This window comes from Alligator sinensis, unplaced genomic scaffold (genome assembly GCF_000455745.1).
Source record: "Alligator sinensis unplaced genomic scaffold, ASM45574v1 scaffold151_1, whole genome shotgun sequence".
Taxonomy (NCBI): domain Eukaryota; kingdom Metazoa; phylum Chordata; order Crocodylia; family Alligatoridae; genus Alligator; species Alligator sinensis.
This window is the reverse complement of record NW_005842534.1, coordinates 239439-262130: the sequence shown is the minus strand read 5'-3', so window position 1 is coordinate 262130 and position 22692 is coordinate 239439. Positions and strand designations below refer to the sequence as shown.

The following is a 22692-nucleotide window of genomic DNA, read 5'->3' as shown; positions in this document are numbered from 1 at the left end:
GTGCAAGGGGTGAGGGTTGAAAGGGTGAGGAGAGCAGTTCACTTTGCCTCTGGAACCCTAAAGGGTGAGGGGTGACCTTGACAGAAGCTGCTTTTAAGCAGCTGCCAGCTGCTCATTGATAGTGTGCCTCATTCTCCAATAGGACAGAGAGCAGGTTGGCAATCATCATATTCCCCAAGGGGCATACTCCCTAAGAAGCAGCCCTCTAGTACCCCTTGGCAGAAGAGCTCAGCTTTATGGCATCCCTGAAGCTCTTCAGCCAGAAGGCTGGAATTTCTGTATGTTCCCAAAACTGGCCTATTTTTCCAGACCTAAGAATTTCACAGAAACTGTTAGTGTTGGAACTGAATGCCTGTCCATAGCCACAGGTTTTTTTCTTCTTCTCCCCTTCCACTCCACTTAAAATATATATAAAGAGTGCTCCTAACGTTTGGCTGATTGTGACTGATGTTTGTAGACATCACAGAAGTGAGTCTTAAGGAAGGATTTAAGTGAAAGCAGGATTGTTTGAATAGAGAATATACTCAAGACATAACATCAGCACTGAAGTAGGGATAAAGAATATGACAATGAACAAAGAAAAGAGGCAAGAAAAAATGTATTTGCTGTTGAAAGAGGTTGAGGTGGAAGGGGGAAAATTGAGAGCAGAGATGCAGGTTCCCTTAGATATTTTCTTGATAACACTGAAGTGGAATCAATTGGATTCCCTACATCTTACTTGTTTTATACCTTATCTTTGGCTCTGCACAAAATAATTAGCTGCTTCAATGACATTAACAAAGTCACAAGAGAATTTATTACACAATATTATCATAAAGCTAACTACTGATGATGATTCAGTCTCAAGAAGAAATATAAATCAGATGTACTTTAATCAAATAATTGCAAGTAAGTAGCAAGACCTATTTCCTACTTTAAAAGGAAGAATCAGCAGTAACTGTTTGTCAAAGCATATTTCAGGCTGGAACATTTTAGTCTGAGAGGTGAAATTTGCAGGCTCATTAAAATAGACTTTACCATATCATTAATGGGATACCCACAATATTCTGTAGCTCCTGGTATTCAAGCATAAAACGGGTGTTTAAATTAGCCCGTTACAACACTAAAAATGCATTTGCCTACATGGCTTCTGGAACAAAACATTGAAACATGACAACTAAGAAGGCCAAATGGAGATACAAAAGATTTGTTGCATACAATCATATCACTTATAATCATGTTTAGAATGTGAGTGCCTCGGCACACAAATGTATCCAAAGGATAAATATATAAGCCAGGAAAGTCAAGCCAGTATATTAGCAAAGCATAATAAAGCATTTTTGGAACTATCTAAAACATCATCAGGTACATCTGTGATATGACATGAAAGTATACTCTAGAATCAGTTTGGTACTCTTCCAGAATAGAAATCAGCAATTCCAAGTTGGTGTGAAAACCTGGATCAGTAACAAAGAAAATAATCATAGTATACTGAATGGCAGTGGTAATTCCTAGAGCAGTGGGACAATTTTGGATTTCATCACTAATTTGAAATCCATCCCGTTTGCTGAAAGCTATGAAGCTCTTCTGCCATATCAGGGCCACATTATGGACAAAACCTCTCTCTTTCTCTGGATAAGCTATTAAAGGGCTGTTTTAGTTTGAAACAGTGGTTGCATATGGTTATAAGCCCAAGGTAGGTGAAATATGATGTTTATTGATGAATGTATTAACCAAAGCAAATATGTAGTTTAGCCAATTCTAAAATCATTTCTGGTAGTTGTGAGAATATACTGTCCCATGGCTCTTGACTTTCATGGCCAGGAAACAAAATCCTGCATAGATCATCAAGGTCAAAAAGGTAAATGATTCTTCTTGCTTCTAGAGAGCCACCTGCAAACTACCTATCTTATGTTAGTCCCATAATTACATGAGACAAAGACACTTTGTCTTCCACCTCTGGCAGTTTTTCAGAGCATTGCAAATTCTCTTCCCTTATTCTAGTGAAGGATTTAACCCTCCCTTCATACAATATAGACATGCATATTATGTTGCTCAATGAAAAATTTGGTTGAAATATATCCTAAAGTCAGTGGTGTGCCTTGCACAATGTAATATTATAGTTTCCATTCTTTAGTTTCACATGCTATTTGTGCTTCTAAACACTGAAAAAAATACTTTTTTCCATAACAGAATGTGACTAAAGATTTATGTCCCTTGCTCTTTCCAGCAGACTCATGGCTCTCCCTACTGGTTCTGATAACAGCCTACAAATGATTTTTTGTACTTTATCATAGTAAGGTAGGAAGAGAGAGATGAGAATAGTTTCTGTAACAAGCAGTTGTATCATTCTCCACTCATACTTCCACACTTTAGACTATGCTTGATGAGTTTTAACAGTCCCTGTTACTAGTTTAATAACTCATCTCCTTTACATGACTTGCTCATTTTTCTTGCTTTGATGCTTTCCAAAAGGTGTATATTAGCAGTAGAGTTATGCAAAGTAAATGCTTCTGCATAACCCATTTGCAGTAGAACTAGCTCATACTCCTCAGCTGACTAGTAAACATGTTTCTAATTACATCAGTTGCAAATGTGTAAGTATCAGATTTTCTATATCTAAAGCAGATAGTAAGAAAATCTGACTGGGAAACATTTATTCATAAGCTTCTGAATAAAAACAAGGATATTGCAGGAATTGTTAGTACTTCAGCAGGTGGCACCAGCATGAAGTTAAAAGGCTGCGTGCTGCTGAAACAGAGGGGTAAAACTGAGGTCTTGATCCATACAAAAAATAAAAGTATTTTTCCAAAATTGGACTGTAAAAAACAACTTTTATCACAGTTATTTCCAAATGTAATAGCTGCCAGACTTGTTCAACAAATAAACCAACAAGACTATAATGCTATATTAGATTTGGGTTGGTAGGCTGTGAGCATCATAAAGAAAAGCTGGCCATAGAAAATAACTCTGGGTTGAATAATTATGAGTTGATTCACTTTATAATAAACAGAAGAACAAACAGAACAATATCTATAATTAAAATCAGGCTTTTGATTTCAAAAAGGAAGATTTTGGTCAAGCAAAGGTATGGAAATCAACAATTTACTGAGATGTGAAAGATGCTTCACCATGTAACACAGTGAGTCCACAGTAGCTGCCCATATCCATGTTCTTATTTTATGATAAGTGGAGGGGTGGCTGGGGGGACATGAGCACTAAGGCACATGGCTGACCGCCCAGAGGCTTCAAGTTCAAGGCCATAGCAGAAATGTTCGTAATGCAGCCTGTTAGATTCCAATGAATCTGCTAAATACCTTGTCACAAGGACATGAAAAAGGAAAAGGAATGGTAAGTGGAAACTAAGAGAGCTATTTTGCCATGCCACCCCAAAGTCAAGAAGAAGACAGGGTAGATATGTACCTTATAAACTAACTAAATAAGATATAAATAGGACAAACTTTTGTGAACTGGAGTCTACTTCTTCAGTTGCTAAATCATGGTAACTTAAGTTCTCACTGAAATAGGGATTAATTACTATGGTTTATCTTCTATTTATCCAGGGAAGAAGTGTACATCTATGCAATAATTGCAAAGCAGCTGATATGTGCTGAGGCTCCACCCAGCCTAACTTCTTGGCAAATCGATCCGATTTTCATATATCAATATCAGATTGGCACCAATATAAAGAAAATTGTCTATATCGGATATCGGCCTGATGGAGCCAATCATTTGGCCAATAAATGGCCATGCTGCATGCAGCCACAGTGCAGCACAGAGCAGAGCCAGCAGAGTGGACAGCTGCCTCCAGTTGGTAAGTTGCAAGGGGAGGGAAGAGGTCTGGGAAGGAAGATCATCACCCCCCATGGTGAGGGAAGGGGCAGGGGCAGGTGCTGCCCAGTCAAGAAAGGGGGCGGGGCATGGGACAGAGCCGCAGCTTGTGCGGTGAGGGCTGTTTCCACCACTGCTTGCACCCCAGGAGGATAGGGGCTGGGGGGCATGTGCCCCTGGATATGCACAACATGGGGCAGACTGCAGCTGCAGGGTGGAGCTGGAGCCAGTGCTTTTCTTGCTGGGGGCAAGGCTTTTTTTGCTGGGGATCGGGCTCAGAGTTGGAGTGGGCTCCAGTGGCACTGGGAGGGGGCTGCAGCCACTCCAAATTTTGCTGCAGCTCCAGTACCAGCCCTACACCACTGCCCAGTGCAGCCCTGGCTTTTCCTGGCACTTGGATGGAGGCAAGGCATTCAGCCACGGCTGTGCCAGGTGGCAGTGTGAGGCTGGGAGTGAAGCTGTGCTGAAATTTAGGGTAGCTGCAGCCTCCTCCTAGTGCCATTGGAGCCCGCTCTGACTCTGAGCCCGGCCCCCCGCAAGAAAAGCCCTACACAGTGCCAGCTCCAGATCCAACCCATAGCTGCATCCTGCCCCATGCCACAGATCTGGGGGCACATGCCCCCATGCCCCCACCTTCCTGGGGTGCAAGCGGAGGATGGAGCTGCACCCACCCTACAAGCCGTGCCTTCATCCCCCACCCCACTGCCCTGGCTAGGCAGTGCCTGCCCCTGTCCTCTCCCTCACTCACCGTGGAGGGCGTTGATCTTCCACCCCCCATGCCCCTTCCCTTCCACCACACCGGACTTACCACCTGATGGAAGCTGTATTGGATATCGGAGGCATCTTTAAATATTGGCTATCGGTATCGCCCCCCAAAATATCTATTGGTGCACCCCTAATTCATACCTGAAGGGATGAGACTGAAGAGTGCAGGGGCTGGAGTATAGAGAAGGCTGCACAGAGGTGCAGCAGCTATCTGAATTTTGCATCCCAAACAAGAAGGGAAATCTTAGAGAAAGATGCATTTACCCATTACAGACTAAGCGGGCAAATAACCACCCCAAGAAGACTAAGCAGACTGCATGCAATGTGGAAAAAAGGATTTAATCAAAAAGAAAGCTACATTGTGGATGTCACAAAACATAGGGATAATCTAAACAGAGTTAAACCTTGTTAGAAAAATAGGAAAAGATACGTCGGCCATACAAATAGTAAACAAGAAAAGAACTGGTACTGCTATACCATGAGGATGCAGAGACATAAAAGATAGTGTAGGTATGGCCCACAACAAAACTAAAGGAATATTTTGACTTGATTTACAGTAAGGCTGGTATTGTAAGACTATGATCCTTGTCAGACGTTACATTTATCACATGATAAATAATAACATGCCAAATTTTAAACCAGTTAATCCCTGGAAAAGGTATACCAGCCTCAAAGTTGCACATTGAAATATCAGCTTCTTTGTGGCACAGAACTATCCCACAATAATTTTAACATGTAGCCAGTTGGCATATTACTATTTGTCACGTGATACTTGCATATAATGCACAACAAATATAAAGTCTGCCAGAGTTCTGTGTAGGCTAACAGAAAAAGTACAGAGAAATGTAAATTACCTCATCCAAGCTAGAAGCAAAACCCAAGGACCTTATTTTCTGAAAGGTTGGGGGGGGGGGGGGGGGGGGGGGTTATAAAAACTGAAACCTGAAACAAAAATTCAGTTTTCATTTCTTCAGGATTTTTGTACTTCCTATTTACATTTTTATTTAACACCTTTTGCTATGGAAAAAGGGAAAATATAGTAAACACTGGTTAAATTACCATTCCATGAGGAAAGCAAATAATGGTACATTATCTAGTAAAGAGCAAGCTGGTAATGAGGAGGAGAGATCACTGATAGAGACCTGGAAAATGGCAATTAAAACCATAGTGGCAAATTATCTCATAAGGAAATAAACCAGAGTTCATTGTAAAGAGAGAGAAATGGTTGAAAAAAAAGTCCCTACATTTTTTACAAAAATTATATATAAAAAATTGCCAAAATAATCCTTTTCTGAAATCTGAGGAAGACAAGATTTTTTAAATGCATGGGGATGCTGTGCTATTTTATGGCCAGCATTACTTCAAAGGTAGAAAGTGTGCAGAATTAAGGTAAGTGATGGAAACATTAGTTCCCCCCCCCCCCACGCGCCATTATGTATATGCGGGTGGTCTTACCCCAAAATAAAATCTGTGCCACTGCCAAGAAAAATAAAATCCTATTTGTTACAGTTTCAGTCTAGGGTCCTGTGTCTTAAACGTCCTTTTTTGCAGTGAATGGAGGGAGGGGTTTTTCACCACAACATATATGATCATGCACTATGATGAATATACTCGGGGTGGGGGGGGTGAGGCAGAGTTATGATTAATTTTTCCTTCAAGATTAGTTCTGCTTAATTTAAAAAAATCACATTTACACAAAGGCATAACTTTCTATTTTAGTGTCAGGGGCCATAGATGTGGCGGAGAGTACACTTTTCCTTATGCAGGTGGTAGTGGTGATGACAACATGGACTGTTGCTGCTGCCTCACCACAAGCTTGCCTAACAGGGGTTGTGGCAGTGGTGGCACAGGCTCCCTGTAGACTGCTATTTTGGCAACACTTCTGAATTGGTGGAGAGAGCTGGTGCCCCAGTTTCCCCATCCTCCTATCCCCAACTTATGCTACTACATTTACAATTCTCCAGACTTTCCTAACTTGAAAACAAACCACACCAAAGGGATCATAGCTAGAATACATACATTCACTTTTACTTTTTCCTCTAAAAGTTCTGAATGATAAAAACCCATTCTCTGTCACTATCTGTCCTCAGGTAATCCACAGATTTGGGGATATTTTTATTAAATTGTACAGTAATTCCTCATTTTCAAATCCTCTTGAGATGGCCCAGTCAAGCCGGTCTTTGATTGTTCTAATTATAACAATTTAAGGTTTCTTCTAAAAATGGTAAGTACAAAGTGCTATTATACTCACAATTTATGAAGACTGTTAAGTCCCACAAAGATTTCTGGGGTTAGACAACCAATTCTATTATTGGAAAGATCCCTGAAACAAACCAACCAAAAAAAAAAAATCAATGAAAATTTCTTGCATATTATTGGCATATATATCTACATAAACACAAAGGCTTTCTTTAATTTTCACTCTAAGGAGCTACAAAGGAAAACCTAAAAGCTAAACTAAAAGCTAAAATTTTTCAGAAATATATTTGAATTTGTTAGTTTTCATACTTTATATAGTTAAATCATACCAACATTGAGAAGAAACTGAACTTTATATTAATTCCTTCATAAATGAAATGTGTCTTAAGCAGAAAGTCTTCAGAATATTGTTGACCAACTTTACAACATTTTTGCAATAATTGTTTATTTCATGACAAAAATGGCATGTATTTTACAATTTTACATAATGAATTCAATATTCATCTTAGATTGAACCCAAAATATAATTCATTTTGTCCCTTCTAAGACCTTTTATCATACCTAGTCTCCTGCCTAGCTGAAGATGACTGAATGAGATTCTGAAGCAATCAGAGGCATACTAATAAAAAAGAAAGGTCACTCTTAAATGCATGGCATACAATTTTCCCCTGAAAGTAAGGTTATATTATAGTAATTCACATATACAAGAGGGTACGCTCTCCAGAGACAGTTAATGGGGCTCCGACATTTACTAGACAACAGATATAAGAAAGGGAATTTATTCTGCTCTTTGTGCATTCTGAACAACTACCCTCTGTCAGATGTCTGGTTTTTAACTTTGTTCCAACTTTCTTTTCAAATGTGTTTTCTTGGATAACTGCAGTGCTCTAATAATTTTCAATCATCAGAGATCCTTCTACAATAGTGAACAACTTTTTGTTTGGAAACCAGAGCTGTATTTCAACTGGAGAAAGCCCAGAAGTACGTAAAGAGCCAGGAGATCTGGATACAAACTTAGTAAGGGAAAGGCAATAGTGGAGAAAATAGGACAATAAGTTATATACCAGAAAGATTTATATACTAGTGTAAGAAGCATGGAGAATAAATGGGAATAATTGGAGATCCTTGTACAATCACAGAATTATGATCTAATTGGGATTACAGAAATGTGATAGGACAGTTCATATGACTGGAGTACAGTCACAGGTGGGTATAACTTGTTCTGGAAGGACAGGCAGGGGAAATGAGGAGGTGTTGCCCTATATATAAAGGAGATGTACGTGTCTTCTGAGGTGCAACATGAAGTGGAAGGTAGGTCTCCTGGAAGCCTCTGGGTAAAACGTCACGGAAGAGAGCAGCAAGGGGGATGCCATGGTGGGCATCTGCTATAGGCCACCAAACCAGGTGGAAGATGTGGATGAGGTCTTCTTTGATCAACTGACAGAAATTTCCAAATCACATGACTAAGTTCTCATAGGAAACTTCAATTACTGGTGACATGCTTGGAGAGAAACACAATAACTTTTTGCTACAGTGGGAGAGAGGCCAACTTGGGAGGAAGCTCTCTCAACTTGATGTTCACAAACAGGGAGGAATTGGTTGAGACTGTGACTGTGGAAGGTAACTTGGGTGACCGTGACCATGAAATAATATAGTTAAGGATCCTAAGAGAAGGATGGGAGAAGAGCAGCAGAATAAAGACAGAAGGCTTAAAAACAAGATGACTTCAACGCTGTGTTTTAAGGAAACTGTATTAAAGGGAGCAGGAGTAAGCTATCCTAGTGCAATGAAAAACATGAGAAGTGCAACTGGAGACTGGCCTGTCTAGAGACCAGTCTTTTCAATGAGCTAAATCTCAAAAAGAAATCCTACAAAAAGTGGAAAGTTGGTCATATTACTATGGAAGGTTATAAGAGTATCGCATGGACATACTTGGAGAAAATTATGAAAGCCAAGGTGCAATTTGAGGTGCAATTGACAAAGAACATAAAAGACAAATAAAAAGGGATTCTACAAGTATGTCAAAAGTAAGAAGAACCAAAAAAACCATAGGTCTCTAAGACAAATAGACACCAACATTTTGGTAGGTATGCCACAATTAGGCCCACACTCTCCCTGAGTGCTACTCCAGTTCTTTTCTTCTGCCTGATCTGCTGCTCTGCTTTCTTCTCCCTGCCACTGTGCAACATGCAGAGGCTGCCTGTGCCACGTGTGACAGCTATGCTGCAGGTTGGCTACCTCTGGCTTAGATAATAAAGAAGACACATGATGGAAAGCAGGCTGAATTATTCAAGGCCTTTTTTACTTCACTTTTCACAAATCAAGCCAGCTACTATATGATGAGCGTAGTTGACAGCAAACAGAAAAGCAAGATGCTTTCAAGTCACCAGGATCAGATGGGATGAAGCCTAAGATACTGAAACAAATTGCTGAGGTAATTTCAGAGTCACTGGCTGTCCTCTTTGAGATCTTGTAGAGGTTGGGTAAAGAGGTTGGGTGACTGGAGAAGAGCATATATAGTTCACATCCATTAGAAAAGGACAAAGGAGGATCTAAGGAATTTCAGACCAGTCAGTCTGACCTTGATACCTGGAAAGATTATGAAGCAGGTCCTTATGTAGTAAAACCCCCAGTTTTTCTTTTTTTTTCTTTTAAAATGCATTCCCTCCCCTTCCCGAACCATTTCTGACTTTTTCTTTCCCTCTCTATTCCCTATAGATAAGTATAAGTGAGCTAAAACATAGGATAAGCTTCAGCATTTTATTTTGGTAGCAAGTTCTATTTGTTTTCTTTTTTTTTCTCCTTCTTTATATTGTATAATTATTATGTTTATATTGATTTTTCTGTTCTATATTACTGTTTTACTGGTACTGTATGATTTAGGCCTGCATATGTAAGTTAGCATAAGTCATGTCAAGTTTCCATTTTGTTTCAAGTCTCCATCCTGTCCCCAGGCCTGGTTGTGTAACCCATGAATCACACCTACCCCTCCTATGTAACTTGGTTCCTGAATGAATGGGGATGAATGAGGGTGCTTGAGAGACAATGGCAGTAGGTCTAAAAATAGCTCCCTCTGAATGACTAAACCATCAAAACCAATACCTGGATCAATGACCCAGCCCTTGGAACCACCCTCAGCATTCAAGAAACAAAAGAAAAGGCAACCCACCATTGTGTCAGGCTGCACATGCTCAGTTAGAACACCTGGAGCCTTCTGGGACAGAACTGATATTGCCTGGACAGGCCCTCCCCCTAGGAGATCAGAGGTAGTCTGCCCCATAAAAGGGGTAGTGAAGACTGACTCTTTGTGATGCCCTCTCCATCTGGACCAGCACCATGCCACACCACCTATCTACCCAGAGCCCCTGCCAGCGATCCCCTCTGGACAACCCCTACTGGACAAGGACCCCTTTCCAGCCTGGATATGCAGCTATCACCCCCCCACCCCCTCTTCAACCAAGAACTTCGACTCTGCTTCTCTTCCCTACCTAGACTCCAACTTTCCCACTAAGTCTCTTTCTCCTGCTGTCATTGTGAGTGCTTGTGTGTGCCTGTGCATGTGTGTGTGTATGAACCAATAACTTCATGGGGCTGTGTAGAGTGTTGTCTGTTTAATAAAACTGTTATTTGGACCCCTAAGTTGGGTTTTGCTTTACTATGGTTTGGCCCTACTTCAATCTCTGCTCCTCGCCCCTCTCTGTCTCATTTCTCCCTCTCCTGCTTCTGGCTCACTGCCACCTCCAACACCTGTCCTGAGCTCCTCTCTGCCTCCAAACCCCCTGTTTCTTTGCCACTGTCTTATCCCCACTGCCTTTTCGTTTTCCCCTGAGTAACCAGGTTTCTGCCTCAGTTTCTTTCCTGGCTGTCTCCTCCTTGCCACCACTTATCTCTCCGCCCCCCATCTCAGCTGTCTGCCTCAGTTTCCAGCCCCAGTCTACCTTAAGTAAACCCAAACCTCAGTTCCTCAGCCAGCTTCTCTGTAGTCCACCGGTTCTAATCCCAGTTCTGGCAAATTTCACTCCCTACACTTTAACACACACTCTCTCTCTCACCTTAACCTTCCCCCAAGTATCCCAGATACCCCAAGCACACACATATACACTGTACCATCCAAGTTGGGAACTTACCTGTGTGTATGTGTGGGTGGGTTGCATGTGTGTGTGTGTGTGTATGCCATTGTGTGCATGGTATACAAATTAGTGATCTGTGTCTAACTTTTGGGGTGTATAGTGTATGTGCTTGAATTGGTGATAGGTATGCATGTGCCTAGGCTGGTTTGGCTGTGTATGTGCCTGAGCTGGTAGTGTGTGTGTGTGTGTATATGTGCAATTGTGTCACACCCTCCTGTCTAACAGTGCTATATTGAGATCCTGAGAGTTGGCCTGACCCCACAGGGCAACACTTAAGGCATCCACTGTGAAACACCTAGAGGAGAACAAGATAATCAGGAACAGCCAGCATAGCATGCATGAACCAAAAATCAAGTCATGAGTGACCAATTTGATTTCCTTTTTGATACAATGATGGGCTCTGTGGATGGAGGAGGGCAGCCAATGTAATATATTTTGATTTTGGAAGTCTTTTGACACCGTCTCCCAAGATATCCTCATTAATAAGCTAAGAAAATAAAGAGTAGACGAAAGTACTGCAATGCAGATACATAACTGGTTGGATCGTCATGCTGAATGAGTAGACATTAATGGCTCAATGTCTAGTTTGAATGAGATATTGAGTGGGGTTCTTCAGGGCTTCATGCTTAGCAAATTTACAAATGATACCAAGTTGGGAGGAGCTACAGACAATCTGGAAAGTAGAGTCAGGATCCAAAATAACCTGGATAGATTCATAAAACGGTCCAAAAATCGATCAGATGAAATTCAAGGACAAGTACAAAGTCCTGTATTTAGGATGAAATAATCCCATGTGCAAATACAGACTGAGGAATGACTGGCTAGGCTCTAGTACTGCAGAAAAGGACTTGGATGTTACAGCAGACCATAAGCTGAATATGAGCCAGTAGTGTGCTCATTATGTAAAAAAGTAAAAAAAGTCAACAGTATACTGGGTTGTATTAACAGGAGTGTGCCTTGAAGATCAAGGCAAGTTCTGTTCTGTTTAGCACTGAGTAAGTACAGTGTCCAATTTTGGCCCCCACACTTCAAGAACAATGTGGACAGATTGGAAAGAGACCATTTGAAAGCAACAAAAGAGCAGGTTAGACAGACACTGAGCTGAGATAATTTAGTCAGGGATGATCCTGCCTTGATCAAGGGCTGGGCTACATGACCTCAGGATGTCCCTTCTACCCCAATTTTCCCACAATCCTATTACTATAAGTATTTAGCCACTTTTGTCTTCCTCCTTATTTCTTCCTATTATTTGTACATTTGGCAACATGCATGTGAACCAGGTAAGAATGAAAGACTAATAATCTTCAAAATGTATTTACCATTTTATACCTAAATCTTTTACCACTTGGAGACCTAGCCAAGGAAAGAACATGGAGTCTTTAAAACTTTGCTGTGCTCCAGAGGTGATTTAAATCTAGAATTCTCTCTCCTACCAGGCAGTGGAAAAATTCTTGTGCTGGTAAAGATTTAATATACTACTACAATATAAGTATTTTTAAATACTTTTCAGTGACATTAGGTGGATAATTCCAGAAAAAAGTTGGCTGCTTATCAATAATTATACTTTTGTATTTCTTTTTATTGAAAGGAGCACTGCTCCATAACAAGCAGAGGACAAGAAAATATAACATCAGATTTTTTTTAAATACTTTTTTCTATTATAGAATGCTCTAGTGGCATTGACATGAAGTCTGTAACATACTTCTGTTTTGTTTTAGGGGAAAAAACATAGTTGCCAAATCATAAAATACTTGTGCAATATTTTCTCTCAAATAAATAAATGCTTGGCTGAATGTAGAGTGAGTAGGGGAAATGGACCACACCACGTAGCAAATTTGGGGTATCCAAACTAGATTTGAGTTGGAAAAAAAAATCTTCCTACCTTATTCATGTGGTTCAGAAGTGACACGTAGCAACAGGATATTTCTAACATAGTAGCTAGACACATATGCCCAACTCGACCATTATCATCAAAATGAGTGCTATTTTTCACAATATATTGTGCAGGTTGGCAATATCTCTTCACTGTAAACTGTGTTTCCTAATGAAACATTAGCAAACAGAAATAACAGCTTGCACCAGCTTGCTGCACAGAACTCTCAACTGACCCATAGTTTAGCTTAGGCCTAGTTTGCCTCACGTCATACAAATCTGTTGTTCATTTTGGGGAAAAGCATCCACACCAGAAGACAGGCGATCCAGGCTGACTTGGACAGGCTCAGCAAGTGGGCGGATGAGAATCTGATGGTGTTCAACGCCGATAAATGCAAGGTTCTCCACCTTGGGAAGAAAAACCCGCAGCATCCTTATAGGCTCGGCAGTGATATGTTGGCTAGCACTATGGAAGAAAGAGACGTGGGGGTCATCATTGACCACAAGATGAACATGAGCCTGCAGTGCGATGCTGCGGCTAGTAAAGCGACCAAAACACTGGCTTCCATCCATAGATGCTTCTCAAGCAAATCCCGGGACGTCATTCTCCCCTTGTACTCGGCCTTAGTGAGGCCGCAGCTGGAGTACTGCGTCCAGTTCTGGGCTCCACAATTCAAAAAGGATGTGGAGAAGCTTGAGAGAGTCCAGAGAAGAGCCACGCGCATGATCAGAGGTCAGGGAAGCAGACCCTACGATGACAGGCTGAGAGCCCTGGGGCTCTTTAGCCTGGAAAAGCGCAGGCTCAGGGGTGATCTGATGGCCAGCTATAAGTTTTTCAGGGGTGACCATCAGTATCTGGGGGAACGTTTGTTCACCAGAGCGCCCCAAGGGATGACGAGGTCGAATGGTCATAAACTACTACAAGACTGTTTCAGGCTGGACATAAGGAAGAATTTCTTTACTGTCTGAGCCCCCAAGGTCTGGAACAGCCTGCCACCAGAGGTGGTTCAAGCGCCTACATTGAACACCTTCAAGAGCAAACTGGATGCTTATCTTGCTGGGATCCTATGACCCCAGCTGACTTCCTGCCCTTTGGGCAGGGGGCTGGACTCGATGATCTTCCGAGGTCCCTTCCAGCCCTAATGTCTATGAAATCTATGAAATTATTCTTTGTAAAATATTTACATCAAAAATGTTGATTCATGAAACTGATCTTACAGAACAGTAATATTCCTCTGTTTTAGAAATTAATCCCACATTTCTACTGCTTCCCAAACTTTTTGTTATGTTCTCTTCTGTTAACCTATGAAATAACTCATTTTGCCATTGTGAATACCAAATTATCATAACATAATCAGTTCTTAGAAAGAATTATACAAAAGAAAAATTGTTCATTTTTATATGGAGTTGACAGCCTGCAATTTGCCAGCTGACTCACCACAACCATGTGTACTTCAGCTGCCTGTGTTACGTTATCTTTAGCCATCAAAGTATTGCTCAAGGGACATATATGAAAGAATAGGATGTGAATGTAAGCAAGATTTCAAGTAATTAGTGTTCACACTACAATAAGAGCTTGGTTCCAATGAAGAAATTTAGTGATCTTGTGTAGTCATCTCCTACCCAAAAAAATTTTAAAGCAGTGCTTCTCAAGCTTGTTACACTCCAGGCACTGGTCACAAGACTCAAGGTACAGCTTGGAAAATGCCAGCTCTTAGCTTTTTTTATTATTATTATTGTGGAAAAATCAAAGATTTTTTTTAGATTTCACCCAGTTGTGTCAGCATAACTCTACCCCCTGCAAAATGGAAATGGGACCTGTCCACCAACAGAGTGCCTAACTCCTGTTCTCACCAAGGCATCAGGCCTTGCCCCAGACTTAGATGCCAGATGTGCCCTTTCATTAAGTCATATCATATCACCAAATAACATGGATTTTAACATCCGAGATGTATTTACCTGCACCTCTACCAACATCGTACACACCATTATCTACTAACAGTGCCCTTCTGCTGTCTACACTGGACAGAGTGATCCTTACACGTAAGGATGAATGAACACAGATCAGACATCAATTCCTGAAAGGCATAAAAGCCTGTGGCAGGACAGTTTAACCCCCCTGGACATTCAACAGATGACCTCAGGGTGGCTGTTCTTAGACAACAAAAGTTTTTAAATGACCTTGAATGGGAAATTGTGGAACAAGAAATTATCCACGGACTGGATTGTATTAAGAATGGTCATCCATGGTCATCCAAGACTGTGGATTCTTATCCCATTACCTTGATTATCTTATATAACCCTATGTCACTAGGGGGTTAACTGGTTTGTTTTTCTCTCTCCTATCCATCTTCCCTCTCTCAGACATGTTCCCTTCTTTTTCCTCTTCCTTACCAACCCTCTGCTTTCTGTTTAGAAGCTTTACTTCTTGCAGTCCCTTCACAGCATCTGATGAAGCAACCCTCCTGCTTACAAACGTTTATGCTTTGCATCTCTGATTTGGTTAGTCTACAAGGTACAAATCTTCCCTGACTTCTTCCTGACTTCAGACTAACATGACTAATTACCTCTCTTTTACAGGTTACCCATTCTTCCCACAAGAGGTCAGGGTTGTGTTAATGCAGTATATGGTCACACCAGAGTAACATTATTTTCAACATTACAGTACTATTAATTTACGCTGTACTGTATAATGACAACAATAATAATAGCAATTTGTGTATACAATGGAAAATGTAGAGTTTATACTATACCACAAATACATATGATTGTGTACCACCATCATTCATTGTTTCATAAAATTGTTATCTATTATTTTTACATGAATATATGTGATTCATCATTTAACATCATTCACCATGTGTAGAGTTAGAAATAATGTTCGTATACAAGACATGCAAATGAGCAGAAATGGAAGGCCACTGCAATTCTTTGGCCTTTTTATGCCTGAGATTCTTCACTGAATATGCTTTTACAAACTTAAACTTCAAAGCAAGAATAGATAAATAGATGTCAAGGCATACAGTTTGATAGTTTGAAATGTGACCCGCCCCCTCCTCCCCCTTATTTTGCATTAAATTAGAAGAGAGTTGTGTTTTCACACTTGGACTCCAAAATATACAATTATCATATGACTTTTTAAAGTATCAGCACTCACAAAAGATATTAAATATAATGTGGTCAAGGAGATTAGGTAAAAAAATAAGAAAGAAAAGTAGACTTAGTGTCTAGAACTGGTGAAAATAAATTCTCCAGCATGTAAAACCTTTCTTTCTAAAAAAAGTGTTTATGAACCTCTCCCACAGTACCTATAATAAATAAAAGTGGATCCAGCATAACAGGTGTGACAAGAAGCTACTGCTGTTCATTTAAAGTGCATAAGATTTAAATTTCAGAAGAATTTTTATTTAATATAAGAGCAATTCACTAGCTAAGCATGGTTTTAAACTCAACAGCTACCTGCTTGTTTATTTGAACATTTATCAGGTTGTTTCCATTCCAAAAGGCAAAAGATAATCTGAAATACTCTAAAAAATGTCTCAAACTGGAGAGAGGACAACTGGAGCAAGACACATATAGAACAAATAAAAATAAAAAGGATCCAAGTACAGTTTGGAATTTTGTCTTTGCCCCAAGTCCTTATGTTATTGTTACTTGATGGCATATATGAGTTCCCTCAGGACAGAATATCAATATGAACACAATTTTCAGGGTAATTCAAATGGAATTAATACTTACAGGCGCTTCAGTTCTGAAAGTCCATAGAAGGCCCCAGGCTCAATTGTGCTAATCAAGTTATTCTTCAAATCTCTAGAAATATATATATACATATATATGGTAAGTGGAGCAATTAATTATTACTTTACCAATAATACTGTTCTCATACATGAACATATCAGCAATTTTTTAAATGCTAACTCCTATTTAACCTCAAAATAAGAGTGAGTGCATCTTAAAATTCAAAACAAAAATGTATTACTATACTTACAGTTTGGAAAGAAAAATATTTTTAAATAACTTAAGTTATATAAGATACAGTGCTAAGAAACCATTCTGTTTCTGTTAGTGTTCTTTTTAAATTTCCCAAACAAGTTTGCCAGCCTTACAAGCCTCAGAAATTTTTTTTTTATCAGTTAATAATTTCAGCAAATGAATAAAGTCAACATCACAATAACCTACTGGCTTTCTTCTCTATTATAATGTAATGTATATTTTATATGCAACATTTTCTTCCCTTCTGCCTAATATAAGTAGAGCAACTGATATGTGGTACACTGTATGGATAAGTCAGCATACTGCATTGGCAAGCGTACAGTTTCTCGTATCTGACAGATAGGTGTTTCATTTTGCTCTTGGTAGTTATCCAGGGGATTAGTTGTTGTACAGATTAATATTTTCCTGGCATTACCCATTTCATCTGCTTCTGGTGCAGAGCTTGAAGCAGTGCCAGTGCTCTCAATTTAATCCCAACTGACTTGAATTCTAAAGAAATTGTTTGGGGTGTAATTAGATGGGCAGGCATCAGGGATATCCACTTCAACATCTTGTAGACTTCTGAGACCAGATTCTATACCACCTATTAAACAAGTAAGTGGACTTAGGAAACTAAATGTGATTTTATCCCATCCTGCACAAGCCCCTAAGAGACAATTAATGAAAAGCGTGGAGGAATCTTCCCCCACCTCCTGTGTTTTTGTGATAGTTTATCATAAGAAGATGACAGTTTGTTACAAAAGTAGATGCATTAGTGGACTTTCTGGACTTGACTAGTGTGGAAGAGAATATCACTTAAACCACTGACAGATAGTAAATTTAAGGCATGATGGGATCTAATCCACAATCCCAACAATTCCACCTCCTGCCATGCCCCATCTACATGGAGGGATGCACAATTTGGGGATAGGGAATTGGATTCAAATCACACTTTATATGCCAGTGCAGAGAGAGCCTGGGATCATGATCCCAGATTTCCCCTGCACCAGCAAGTCAAAAGCCAGGTGCCTGCAAGCAGCCGATTGCCATCTGGGGCCTTAAAACTAACTGGGGTATGGAACTGGCCCCCACCAGACCCTGGCCCCAGCTGACAATCAGCTAAGCATCAAAACCCCAGTTAGGTGGTACACATGGTTTTACTGGTCCTGGTGCAAAGGACCCCAGGATTGGGCTTGCCACAGCCTGATCCCAGGTTCCCTGTGTGCTGGGATGTGTAAAGTGAAGTTTTTACCAGTCCTGGTACACAGGGACCATGGTATCCAGGAACACCTCCCTGATCCCAGGGTCCTGTTACAGTGGGACCTTTAAGAACTGCATATGCAGCTGGTCTGCACAGTGCACACCATTTTCCCTGGTGAATGGAGACCTTAGAATAGAAGAGTGGCTCCTTGACCCCAGGATCCCCAGGGGCTGGGGATGTCAGAAAACCATGTGTGCAGCCAAGCTGCACATGCAGTCTTGAAAAGGTCTAGGGTTTAGTGAGCCTGAGATCAGGGAGGCACCCATCATCATCACAGATCATTATAGAGAAGTAGGGCTAGAAGAGACCTCCATAGGTCATCTAATCTAATTCCCTGCCTGAGATAGGATCATCCCTATCCAAACCATCCTATACCACTCCACAAAGTTGGGCTCACCACACCTCCATCTGCCTCTGGGGGTCAGGTGGAGATCCAGGGACTGCTCTTACCTGCAGTCCAATTGGATAAGGGACAGCTATTTCCTGGACCCTGGGGTTGCCCCATACTGGATCCTGACACACAGCAAGCATCAGGATCAGTCACGGACCAGCCCCAACCAGCCATATTCAATTTAATTATACATGGAATAACTTTGTGACTTACTATATTATAATATAACACTTTAAATTGACTTGAACATGTAGCCGGTTTACTATTTAAGGCATGATTACCCTGTTAATCCTATCTTGAATGTAATGTATGTGAGGGGTCTCAGGCACCTAAGACTACTTACACACTTAATAGGTGGAAGAGAATCACTGGTGTTCATCATTTAACTATTTGAAAATGATAACAGATGACTGGAAATTAATAATAATAGTGATGTTTTTCTCAGACTGGCAATAGTAGCATACCAGTACCAGTACTGATAACACCAAAGTGACAATATATCAGAATCACTATTAGTCATTACTGCCATGGCTTTCTACTTTACTGAAAATAGACAACATGTTTGGTGAAAGACAGATTTTGTTGACATCAACAGGAGTTTTCCTATTGATCTCACTGACACAGCAATCAGCAGAGATCCAGGTTTTCCATTCTCCATGAAAAAACACAGTAAAACCCAGATTTTCTCATTTTAAGGAGAAAACCCCAGATTTTCTCCTTTAAAAGGAACTGCTCCTTTAGGAAACAGTGGGTTTTCCCTTCCAGTCTGGCAGAGTTCTAGCCTGCAAGGTGCTGGAGGGAGCAGAAGGAGGGCAGTCAGGCACGTGGCACCATGTGCATGTGCACAAGCACACATGCACATGGCCACCATGCACCCTGGAGAGCAGCTATTGCAGCTCCCTCCAGGTAAGTGCGGATGGGGAGACTGAGGCCCCCATAGTAAGGAAGGCAGGGAGTTGGGCAGGGCCAGGGCTGCTGCCCAGCCTGGGCAGTTATGTGGGTCTTGGGGCCTGGGATCATGTGGGGCTTCAGGGTCCAAGCAGGGAACAGAATGGGGCCATGGGTGGCTTGTCTGGGGAAGAGGTGGGGAGGCTGTCTACTCACTACTGTGTGAACTACCGGGACACATGCCCCCCAGATTTGTGTGTGGAGTGGGGGTGGGCCACCCATTGGGGGCTCAGGCTCCCCCCTTGCTGCCTTTCCCCCAGGGCTTCCATGGTCCAGCAGGTGAGACCCGGCACAGCAGGGCAAAGTGGAGTGGGGAAGCTCAGTGCTGCCACTGCAAGCCCTGCACTGCCATGGTGAGGCACCCCTGGCACGCCCAGTGGCAGTGGGAGTGGAAGCAGAGTTGTGCCTCTCATTGCTGCCGGGCAGGTAGGCAGTGACTCACTTTGGTGGTGCAGGGCTCGCAATGATGGCACCAAGCTTCTCCACCAGGCCCACTCTGCCCTGCTGTGTTAAGTCCCACCCACTGGGCCAGAGGCCCCAGGGGGAGGGCAGCAAGCGGTTGAGTCCATGCCTGCAGTGGGCAGCACGCCACTCGCCTCTCCCCACACCCACAGGCTCCACTCAGGCTGTGCCACCCATGGTGGGGGGAGCCAGGGCTCAGGTTCTCCTGCAGGGGGCTGCAGACCCAGGTCCCTGGCCCCATAGCCCTGGCAGCCAGGGGTGGGGGGCTATGGTTGAGGATTAAGGGGCACCAGAATATCAGGGTTGCTCAGTGCCACAAAGTAGGGGGGGCGGAGCCTCAGTGGGAGCCACTTCCTCATGGATGAGGGGGGCAGGTGGAGTCTGATTTTATATTATAAAAAACCCAAAATCAAATGTCAAAATTTATAGGTATTTAGAATGTATTTTATTATAGTGATTGAGTCACTGGTAGGCTTCCAAATTGCTTTAAAATTGTAAATGTATCAAAAAAATTTGTGTTCAACTGATATATATATATATATATATATATATATATATAGTGGTATTTCATTTTAATCACAGAAAAACATGGATTTGGGGGGTTTTAATCAGAGAATTTGTGTTTTTATCAGAAAATTTGCAATTTTTAAACAGAGAAAACCAGTATCTCTGGTAATCAGTTCATTTCATTTAACTTCCTAAAATTAATTATGGAAATATGACATTATGATTTCTTACATAAAAGCAAGTCCCAGTTGTCTGTATCTGTGAATATTTGAGTTTTTCTTAATAACTCAGTTATGTGGTTTTAAAGCATCCCTCCTAATCATCTCTCTTCTTGGTTTGCAAGATATATTTAGAAAGTTACTTTCTGTTGTAAATTTGATTGGGATATGCATGATGTGATCAATAATGCATCTAATAAAAAAAGCTTATCAGCTCAAAGGTTGTACAACAACTCTGTCTACACATAGTACACAAACAGAAACTGCACCATATACTAAAGATATTGTTTATAGGAAATTACAGTTCATTGTCATTAATATATTTTATAAATCAATACTTTATTTATATAAGCATAGCAATGACATGGCAAGGACTAGATCTACTTATAAATCAATAGGAAAATGTATTTTTAGTTTTCTTCTGAATGAAGTAACTGGTATTGCTTATCATTAATCTCATAGGATTAACCAGAAGAGCTGCTTTACATAATACAATTTGTAGTTAAATTGCACTGTAAGCTTAGTATTTTGCAATATTTTGAACTAAATCACTTGTATTCTGTTTTTACCCCTTGCTTCTATGGTACCTGAACTTTGTTGTAAAGTCAACTGTGTAGTGATAAAATCAACCGTGTAGTGTTCTTAAATCAATATTTGTTTTTTATCTCCTTTCTCATCTGTGTAGTGCTTTCTTAATAAAGATAATATCATACCTTCTTATGTTGTGACATCATTAAAACAAATCATATATGAAAGTTGAAAAGGGAGCTTGTTTTTAAAACCAGAAATAAAACTGGGTTTACCTAGTAATCCTATTTAAATTAAATGTTGGATCATAGGAAAGTAGGACTAGAAGAGACCTCAACAAGAGGTCCTAAAATGGGGCCAAAGTCATAATAGCTAGCTAAGGGCATGCAGCAAATGAAGCAGGACAGAAGGAATGATGGGAGAAATACACATGTACAGACTGGTGGAAGACTCACTCTCATTCTAAGCAAATGCAATATAATCCTTTTCCCCTTAGGCTGTATGTTAAACCACAGCAGATCTCCATGAGGAATTATGGGCTACAACATCATTATCATGTTGTTGATAGTCTACTGTTATTTTTCATTATTATAACTGACACTGCATGCTTCCTAGTTTTCTCAATGGCTGGTATAGATAGGGACATGGATGAACACTACACAAACTTAGGCTCATTTAGGAAAAAAACCAATATTGTTTATTAATAAAGGGTCAAACCTTGAGGAACTGTGCAATGTTGCATCTCACCTTTTGTTTTTTGTCAAGGTAGTTTTGCTGCTTAAAAGTAACACTGAAACATTCCTAGAAGTCCCAAAAGCAACAGCGATCAGAACTGCATTTTTCCATCTCAGTTGATCAAGAAGTTGCAATATTTCTTCTTCGACATGCTATTCACAGACACATACAGAACCTGACTAGACAACTACGAGGTCTTTAAGTCTTGACCATTTTATAAGATACATTTACACTTTTGTTTAAGGTTAACCAATATGCGTATATTTTCCTTTGATGACCCACAGTTTTTACCCAAGCTAAGTATCCCACTTAGTTCCCTTAATAGTCACAGATTCAAAATAAATCTTGTGGTCTACTGTAGTTCTGTCCATAATAAAATTATAGTGTACCTTTTTCTAGTTAACACTAGAGGTGCACCAATACATTGGTCCAATATTGGAGCGGTACCGATATGAAGAAAATTGTCTATATCAGATATCGGCCTAGTGGGGCTGATAATTTCTCCAATAAATGCCCGCACCATGCGTAGATGCAGTGCAGCATGGAGCAAAGCTAGCATCATGGAGGGCTGCCTCCAGTTGGTAAATTGAAAGGGGAGGGGAGGGGTGTGGTGGGGCAGATCAATGCCCCCATGGTGAGGGAGGAGTGGGGCAGGAGCAAACATTGCCCACTCGGGGGGTGGAGGTGTGGGATGGAGATGCAGTTCATGGGGTGGGGTGGCTCCTGCTGCTACTTGCACCCCAGGAGAGCGGGGGCAGAGGGAGCATGTGCCCCCAGATCTGCACGGATTGGGATGAGCAGCAGCTTCCCCATCACTCACCATGGGGAGGCATTGATCTTCCCCTCTACATCCCGTCCCTCCCCTCTCCCCTTCCACCACACTGCACTTACCAC

The 22692-nt window shown here is 41.1% G+C and overlaps 1 protein-coding gene across 1 annotated transcript in view; it reads right to left on the bottom strand.

Annotated features, from left to right (window-relative positions):
• The window catches only part of LOC102385859 (adhesion G protein-coupled receptor A3-like), a 529567-nt gene that overhangs the window by 339834 nt on the left and 167041 nt on the right, over positions 1–22692 (bottom strand). Inside the window, exons 3-4 of the mRNA XM_014523782.2 lie at positions 16515–16586; positions 6827–6898 (exon numbers count right to left, since the gene is read on the bottom strand). Coding sequence (XP_014379268.2) covers positions 6827–6898; positions 16515–16586 — 144 coding nt within the window. The remainder of the gene's footprint in view (positions 1–6826; positions 6899–16514; positions 16587–22692) is intronic.